The sequence below is a fragment of the Sander lucioperca genome, chromosome 17, assembly GCF_008315115.2.
Source record: "Sander lucioperca isolate FBNREF2018 chromosome 17, SLUC_FBN_1.2, whole genome shotgun sequence".
Classification (NCBI taxonomy): Eukaryota; Metazoa; Chordata; class Actinopteri; order Perciformes; family Percidae; genus Sander; species Sander lucioperca.
Genome location: NC_050189.1, coordinates 962,877 through 972,214, shown reverse-complemented (window position 1 = coordinate 972,214; position 9,338 = coordinate 962,877). Strand labels below are relative to the sequence as shown.

Here is a 9,338-nt window from a genome sequence, read left to right as displayed (position 1 = left end):
AAGTGCTGCCGCAAGGGACTATTGTCATCACTGTAAGATGACTTTACTCTTAAAATGAATCCTCAGACTACCTGGCTACACTTTCATATGTCAACACTAAGGCTTACGATCGGAGATCCCGCTTGACAGCATCCGAAGCAGAACCAGAATGTCAGAGTGAATATTTCAGCGTGGTCTTTAAAACATAGCAAACCTCTTTCTAGCACGTGTTAATACAGGTAAGGCTCTCCCTGTTAATACAGGGGGAGCTTTACCTGTTAGCTGTGTTGTCGATGCCTCGAGAAAAAAAAGAGCTTGCTGTAAAGCACTATCTCTGGCCGTATATGTGTATGACATCATTGACATTTTAAAAGGCTTTTTAGAACAAAAAAGCCACCCAGCAGTGTGTATTTTCTTAGCCTCCCCTTTCAAATGCAACATTCAAATTACTTGACAAAAATTATATCCTGAGAAAAGTGGATTTTGAGGGGTATAGCTCCATCGAGTCTCATTCATTCTGCACTGGCCTGTGAGCACCCCTATATAGAACTCTGGTGGAACTGCAACCAGTTCAGAAGCCGGAAGTAAGGAGAGAGTGCAACTTCTTCCCTTATTAGAAATTCTTTGCTAGCAGTCAGTCCGACTGACCGGCGGGTGACATGTTGCTGTTCCTAACGCTAGATTTGGTTTATCAAAGACGCTAGCAAAGATACACAGGACAGAAAATAAGCACAGCAGAGTCCACAGATAGGTCAGACCTAACTGTTTAACTGTATATCTTTAAACATTAAAGCTTTAGTGCACAACTATTTTATATTACCATTGCCAAATGAGTTGATACAAAGCTAATTAAGACTATCAGCTCCACGCAAGTCTGTCTGTATTTCTCAGTATGACTATGTTCAGAAGATTGTGGCATCCGGTGGCGTTCACACACGCAGCAGCTGGAGTGATGTGTTTTATGGCACTGCTGAGAAAGAACAGCAGCGTTCAGCTTTGGAGACGAAGAGGAGATAAAAAACTACAAAATCATGACCTCTTCTGAAGAGTTCATCATGTTGTTTTAATCATCCGTGTCCTCCTTGAGCTACTAGCCCCTGGTGGGGGAGGGGTGGGGGTGGTGCTGACCACCGAAGGCTTGCATGACGTGGACAGTGTTGTTGTCATTACTTAGAATTCCTCATTTTCCGAAGAGTACGGTCGCCCCAGATGTTAAAAAATGGATGGAAATGAAGTTGCATCATATGAACGCATGTTGGCTAGAATTAACAACGAAGAAGAACATTTTAGGAAGACTTGGGAACGTATTTTTTTGTAGGTAGGGCATATGGAAAAATTTGTAGACATGGTACTAAATGTATATTTTGATGTTTCAAAAAAAGGAAATGCTCTGTTGATGTTGGGGTCAGTGTTTGTTCTCGAGTTTGATTGTATGTGTGTATGAAGAAATAAAAACTTTAATGACAAAAAGAATTCCTCATTTTCCCATGATCAAGTACAACCAAGTTGTGGGTTTTGGTGCTGTCACATATGGGATCCGTTTACTAATTATTCCTCTCATTATTTCCACATAAATGAGGCCCAATGGTGGGTTCAGCCAGGTAGTGTTTGGACTCATTTGTCCAGTTAAGGACATCAGCCTCTCCTGCATCTTTGATTAGTTTAGACAAGCCAGCAAGACCAGCTCCGGTGCTGCGTGAGAGCCAAGTCTGTGTCACAATGAAAAGTTTTCTTAATTATTTTCCAGTGCCACAACTCATTTCACTTACATGAAGGGTGAAAAGAAAACAATTTGATTTTGCGTTAAGCAAGTATTAAGCCTATACACGGACACATCTTAATTATCAGGGAATGTGCGATTTCTTTCCTTTTAATAAAAGCTTTCAGAGATTTGCAATGCTGTGTGCCCACAGCATGATATTAGCTGCCCAATTCAAAATAAATGGACCTATGAAACACAGAGAAGTTTCTATTGTATCTATTATTTATCTATTCATTTTCTGTTTGTCCAAATAAAAGTTTGCTGTCTATTGGCATCTGCACACGTGCAACAGCTGGATCCACACTGGCTGGACTATGGGCTTGAAATATGTGCCACCAGAAACTGAATTTGAATCATTTATATTTGAATTTGAATTGCTAAACTTGAATAATTACATTGAAAAACTGAATTTGAATCACATCATTTGAAATTGCATTGTTTATGTAGCCGGGTGGTGAATTTGTGGTAACAACCCCATCACATTTATTTCTGGTTTGTTTCAGTATGTATTTTGTGTTCTAAAAATGAAAGAAGTGTGCATATGTTTGTTTGTTTGCTGGCAGAAGGTACATTTTAGTTAGTTATTCCAGCCACTAGGTGGCGGTGTCACAAGCCAAGAGTTGCGCGGTGCCTCTTGGTCGCTCTCTTTTTCTTTTCGGGCCGATCAGGGAAACAGCACAGTGGAGAATGCTGAGTACATCAAAATGGAAATAAATAAAAATAAATAAATGGAAATAAATAGGTAAATATTGCATAACTGGTTAAAAACATGTATGTACAAAAGGTTAAAATGATAGCTGTGTTCATCTTTTAACTGGATGATATGTTACAGATTGACTTTGGATGGATGTCGATGGATTTCATGTGTAGCGGCGAACGCCAGTTTTTCCATGTGTTAGCAAAGTATTGTTAGCATGCATAAAGCCTCACATATGCTATTTTATTTGGTTATTGGGAAAGTACAACAACTGTTTGTGTTTTTTATTGTATTTAGACATCAGAGTGACAAGTGTGTGAAGTTATGCGCTTCCTGGTGAAGCCCGTTTTTTCGGAGTCAGTATTCTGTGAAACGTAAGTGGTTTCTAAGTCAAACTGTACATTTAAGAATCAACTGGAGTTTATTGTGAAGGTATATTTATATTGTTTTATTTTGTTTTCTATGTCAGTGTTCTAAGCCCACTCCCGTATGTTTTGGATCATTTTGTTTTAATAATTTTTTGGTTTTGGCCTTTCTGTCAAATTGAAAGTACTGCCAATATTACAGAAATAAACGAACCCCGACGAAGTTATTGTGTTCTGTGTGGGTCTATGTTCAGCAGGCTACATTTAATTTGAATCATTGCATTGACAAACTGAATCTGAATAGTAAAATTTAAAATTGAATTTATTCGTTTGGAACTGAAGTCCAATCAAATTTGATCATCACTGAAAATTCAACTCTCTATATATCTTCACATTCAGTTCTCACAATTCAAATTCAGTTCACCAAATTCAATTCCAAGTTACTGTGACAGACATCCGGGTAGTTGGAGGATGAAGGAAGAGCAATCCAGCGCAGATCGATAGATAGAGTTCAGTGGTGAGTAGGCTACAGTACCTGCCATGAAACGAGGAAGAAGTGCTTGCCTCGCCTTGACCCACAGACTCATAGATATATATACTGACTAGATGTCGCCTTGGCTACTACTGCATTCATTGGCACGAATGTGTCAATAGAGCCGCCATCTTAAACGGGGAAGCCACTCCTCTACATTGATGTCAATGTAGGCAAAGGTCTAATGGAAATAAAATCACCATAAATCGTCAAAATCTCATGCTATTTTCTAGTTTTTTTGGTTCGTTCCAAAGGTCAGACATGTATTTATGATCGAGTCCAGAGAAAATTTAAGCTTTTGATATTAATATAATCTACTTCATGTTCAAAATCTAATGCCTAGTGCTAGTAGGCATATGTTTAATAGTCACATTCTTCCACTTAAGTAAACTTAAAATGAACTATCGCTATTTACCTTAGCCTAGCCTACTGCATGCAAAATGGCTACAATGGTGTGACTATCCATATTTGAAAATACATGTTAATTAATTTAAACATTTGAGTGGTATTGGTTTACTTTGTACATCAGCAAGCCTGCAAAAGAGCCAGTCCCCTGAGTTTATGCAAGATGTTTCCACATTAAAACACAAAATAGTACATTATTATTTGAGTCTATTTTTATCAACTCTAATCTGATCGTTTGCCTCCTTCCTTAGAGCGTTTATATAAATATTAAAGTTAGTTTTGTTTGTAATTTAAAAGTGTAGCTTTATAATAATGTGCAGCAATAAACAAAACAAAGAGACTAATTATTGTGTTAATACAAAGAATATTTATTATAATTAATCAGTTCACAGATCTGAGTCCAAACGGAAACTCCACCCTTCTGAACTAAGAGTTTCTGCTTCAAAGTGAAGTTTAAACAGACTGAAATGTCCAGGCTCACTCCTCCACTATTTATTCATTTATTTCTGCATATGTATTTATTTATTTAACAAGACTTAAAATCATGTTTCGTCGTCCACAGTCCGAGTCCCACCAGACTCCCTTTAGGAAACCTGTGATTTAAACTTCAACAGGCTGTGACAGTCCGCTCCGCTCAGTCCTGGTTCTGGTTCTCCCGGGCTTCCCTTCCCTCCAGTGGGCCAAGCAGTACGGCCTGAGCCTCCAGCAGCGTGGTGTCGGTTTTGGCTCCCAGGAAGTGAGCAGTGAGCTCAGATCCTGCAGCCGCAGACGGACTCTGCTGCCTCTACAGGTCATCCTGGACTACGAGGAAGATCCTCCTGATCACCACTCTGTCTTTGGCCGGTCCCATCTGGATCAGCGGGGACTGGCGCAGCAGCGAGGCGAAGCTGTGTTCCTGCCCGGGGGAAGAGACGCTGCCGCCGGCCACTGAACTCTCCGCCTCCCGCCGCCGCCGGAGCTCAGATTGCAGGTCGAAGGCGGCATATATATCATAAAACACATTCTCACCTGTGAAATGGTATCCCATGCTGGTTTTTTTCTTAATTTCTTTCGTTCGAACATCCATAAGCAGCACAACAGTCATCTTTAGTGCTGATGATCCTGCGCCACTGAACTCTATCTATCGATCTGCGCTCGATTTGAAACGAATAAATTCAATTTCAAATTATACTATTCAGATTCAGTTTTTCAATGCAATGCAATTTCAAATTATGTGATTCAAATTCAGTTTTTCAATGCAATTATTCAAGTTTAGCAATTCAAATTCAAATATAAATTATTCAAATTCAGTATCTGGTGGCACATATTTCAGCCCATACTGGACCAGCACATAAGCACTTAAGAAGGAATGGGTATTTTTTGAAAATGAAAAATCTGAAAAAATCATTTGTTTCTGTCACTAAGGGTTGTTAAAGTGCATCGTTTCTCAACGGAGAACTCCACCGATTTTACACATCCAAGTGTGTGTCCAGGTGTTGAGGAGCTGTGTGAAGTCTGATAAATGTCCTCAGGTGATGTCACTTGAGTCAGCGTCAGTTGGGGCTATGGACTACAAATTTAAAACAGACAAAACTCTGGAGGTGTGGAGTTAGAAGAGTTTATCAGACCTCTGTAGCTTCTCATCACTGCTAAAGGCTACATTAGCCGCTACTAGCATAACACACTTCTTGAATCTTAGAGTTGCATTGTGGGACACACAAGTCTCCATCTCTCTGTCTGGGATCAGCACGAACCGTTCGTTTAGTGTGAATTATGCATGTTTTTGGATGTTGGAATAATATAGGTCTACCTGTCAGTATTTTCAATTTGTTGAATCTACATGATTTCTTTTAGTGTCTGAATGATAACTGATGCTATCATTCTTAGGACGCATCTGATGCTTGATTAAAAACAGGCCCTGCCCTCAGTTATAGAAGAAAAATAGGAGCCATGGTTGGGACTACACAGTAGAAAGCTTGTGGTGGTGTTATAGTGTCATCTAGTGGTGGAAATTGGTTTAAGATTTGATTGACACTTTTCCCAGCTACACTATTGGAGGCTTGACATTTTAGTTTGTGGTGTTGAATAAATGGCCCATTAGCACTTTCTTCAAAATATGCTAAAAATCAAATATTTCTCTACAGTGGAATTAAACTTTGTAAATAGGTTACCAAATACTCACATTTCATTTAAAATGTCCTATATAACACTGGATGACCACCTGGTATGTAACATTAGGCACTTACAAGATGTTTAATACTAATAGAACATTTCCTTTAGAAACCAGCTTTTGTGCCTTTCAAGTTGCTTTTTAAACAAACATTCATTGAATTATTCTTTGTCCTGTCCGTTTTCCAATAGTGATCGGATTTAAAACTAAAAAGTACCTGTATACACTATTCATACTTATAATTTTAACCATCTCACTTTGAAACCAGGAATGTAGTTAAACTGCCTTCATACACAACATGCAAAACGCTCAACTGTGCCAGTCTATAGTCTTTATTCAGCAATCCAGAAATAACAGGGTTTTCCCAGGTCATGTCAGTCCAGGGATAAACCGATGTAAAACATGCTTTGCAATTTATGCAATTACAGGTTTGCATGCTTAAGATGGTTCTAAGCATGCCATGACTCTTCCACTTGCAGGCTGTGGTAGCCTTAGTTTTTTTTCATGATCAAGGTGGGTGCTTTCAACCTGGGAAGATTAAGACCACTAAAGCCAAACACATGTACACCATCCACACTGGAGAAGCCAACTAAATACCTACAGTGTAGACATAAGAGCCCATGAAAGTGCAAGAACTGAAAGAACAAACAGCAAATGCCCAGTTAGAGCTTTATTAAAACACCACTTTGAACATTGAATTGCCACAAAAGCAAGTTGCAACAAAAAATTAAAAAAAAAAAAATGCAGCACCAGAAAAAAAAAGCAGAAACACAAAAATGAGCTTCTCTGAAGCCACTTTTAAAAAATACCCCAGGTGAGTAAATGCAAGTTCACCAATACAAATAACTCCTAAATCTAAAAAGACATTTAACCACTTAATGCAGACGTCGTCCTGAGATGGCACAACTTCCAGAGCAATTTATACGGTTTTCTGCTGGCCCTTCTTTCCAATCAGGGACTTGTGGATGTGAGGGATCACACCTGGAAACAAAGGACAGAATGTGATGTGTGAATGCAGCCTAAAGCGCTTTAAGTTAGTTGATAATCAGAAAATCCAGAGGCAGCAACACAAGGATTTGTTAAGACATGTTTTCATGTCTTGTGACTGTAATCTTTGTTTTGGACTGTTATGCTGTGCTTCCACTGCAAGTATGGCTCTGCTCGACACGCTCTTTTATAGTTTATATTAGCAAAAGTGGCGATAGTATGTGGTAGCACCTCAGTCGATGTTCCAATCTCGCTTAGCCAATAATAGAAGGGAGAGTTAAACCCCTGCAGACCACTGATGTGTCAGATCGTCACTAGCGAGACACCCTGCACAAACCCTCGTTTTAGAAAGAGACGTGTTCCGCCTCCTATAGTTTAAGTACATGTAATAACTGTAGTTTGTTTGGCGTGCTGGAGACGAGGCTCCGCACAAGGTAAACATTACCTACCTTTTTCAAGGTTGACGGGAGGACAACACAAGGGTTAAGTGGCTTAGTGGACGGGATTGCCACTCCAGAAACATCTAAGTGAACAGTCGGGTGCAGATTCGAGATTTTTTTTATAACATCTTAGTTCTGATAGTAAGTTAAAATTGCTTCAATAGTCGATATATAATGTGATCGCTGGCCGGCACAAGCCTACAGTATATAATATGGACTCATTGTTTAAACAAGACCACAATGGTCAGGAGTCAGGCTGCACGTTTTGAGGAAAATGTGATATAATTGTTAAATATCGCAACAATATTACTTGCGATAAAGGGATATTAAAATGTACTCCGTTCTGCTGCTTTCAGTATTCTTAAAACAAATTGCTTGTTGAATTTAAAACAAATGGAAATCCTATCCAACAGTTTTACTGAACAAATTGAACATTGAATTAAAACCGTTACATTTCAGTTTTCTGACATTTCTTTCAACTAGCCCAAAAACATCTGTGTTTCTTTCGTGATATGTTGCAGCCTTTCGCAATGTGTATGTTGTACCAGTTGATATCGTGATGACGATAAACAATGATATATTGTGCAGACGTGGTCAGGACGGTTGGTTGTTCTGAGAAGTATAACCCAATTAGGGCTTTTAAGAAGCAAAAGAATGGAAGGCAGCTATATACACACATTAATTCAATTATATTTAAACTATAGCGCTCAAAGCTTAATATTCACGTTCCAATACCGCCAAGGAGCAGAACTTGTTCCTTACCTCCACCAGCGATAGTGGCCTTGATAAGCGAGTCCAGCTCTTCATCTCCTCTAATAGCCAGCTGCAAGTGGCGGGGGGTTATACGCTTCACCTTAAGATCCTTGGAGGCATTTCCTGCCAACTCCAGAACCTGAAACAAAGCCAGACTTGATATATGTACATCGGCTCTGATAGGGATATGGTGCGAGATAAACGAGGCTGGCGTTAACGTTACCTCGGCCGTGAGGTATTCCAGAATAGCCGCGCTGTACACCGCTGCAGTGGCTCCCACTCTGCCGTGGCTGGTGGTTCGGGACTTAAGGTGTCTGTGGATACGACCCACTGGGAACTGCAGAAAAACAAAGGGTTCGTTAGCCTAACGGCTAAAGGCGACCAGCCGAGGTGAGGAACTTCTGCTGGTTAACATTAGCTTGTAGTAACGCTAGCACAATGAATGAATTTCAGCGGACAAACCTGCAGTCCTGCTCTCTGAGAGCGCGAGATAGCCTTCGTCTTGGTCTTCCCGGAGTCTTTACCTGCCTTACCACCAGCCTGGAAAACACGAGTAACGTTACTGTTAATGAGTTTGCAGCCGCTCAATCACATATTACCGTGGAATAACATTACCCAAAATATGGCCAATTTTAACCGCCCCTTTCTGTACACATTCTATTGGCTCGCCCAATAACGACTAGTTAGCTAGCATGCTAAGCTAATACAACAGCTAACGCTAGCGGCTAATAGATAGCTATTCACCAAAATAGAAAAATTCACCGCACTAGCGGATATGTAACATGTATTGCCAACAAACCACTAGTATATACAGTTTATCGTCCTGATATGTCGCTAAGACGACATGAACTGCTTACCATATTTAAAAGCCACAAATAATTTCTGAAGCTGCAGCACAAAATCGAGTACCTTACTACCAAGTACCGATTGCTGGTTTGGACTACAACCCCCGCCTTCAATTGTCCCTATTATATAGCCAATCTTTATCCGGGTAACTGCAGGGAGCGCTCTTGTCATGTGTTTCCTGCCTTGGCGTTCAGCCAATGAATGAGAAAAGACCTCCCTTTTCGAGAAATGTTGGTAGCGGTTGGTAGGCCTAATTTTCGTTCTACGTAATATTGGGTAATGTAGTTCTGACATTTCCATGGTCTATTCCCATTGTCTTTTTCGTAATGAAAAAACTCTGAAAACTTTTTTTCCATAGGAATTTATTCATTTTTTTAAATTTAGAACCGAAATAATCTGTATCTGAAGTTGATATGTTGAGTG

General features: G+C 39.8%; 1 protein-coding gene across 2 annotated transcripts; it reads right to left on the bottom strand.

Moving 5' to 3' along the window:
- Positions 1 to 6,205: 6,205 nt before the first annotated feature.
- Positions 6,206 to 9,065, bottom strand: LOC116049813 (histone H2A.Z). Of its 2 annotated transcripts, XM_031299778.2 has the most exons (5): positions 8,927 to 9,062; positions 8,532 to 8,609; positions 8,293 to 8,406; positions 8,079 to 8,208; positions 6,206 to 6,870 (listed from the first exon to the last, which is right to left on the bottom strand). In XM_031299778.2, exons 1-5 carry the CDS (start codon positions 8,927 to 8,929, stop codon positions 6,809 to 6,811), a joined length of 387 nt encoding a protein of 128 aa, XP_031155638.1. In that variant the 5' UTR covers positions 8,930 to 9,062; the 3' UTR covers positions 6,206 to 6,808. The 2 variants fall into 2 exon arrangements, with proteins under 2 accessions (XP_031155638.1, XP_031155637.1); XM_031299777.2 differs by having other exon boundaries at positions 8,079 to 8,406; positions 8,927 to 9,065.
- Between the last annotated feature and the right edge of the window lie 273 nt (positions 9,066 to 9,338).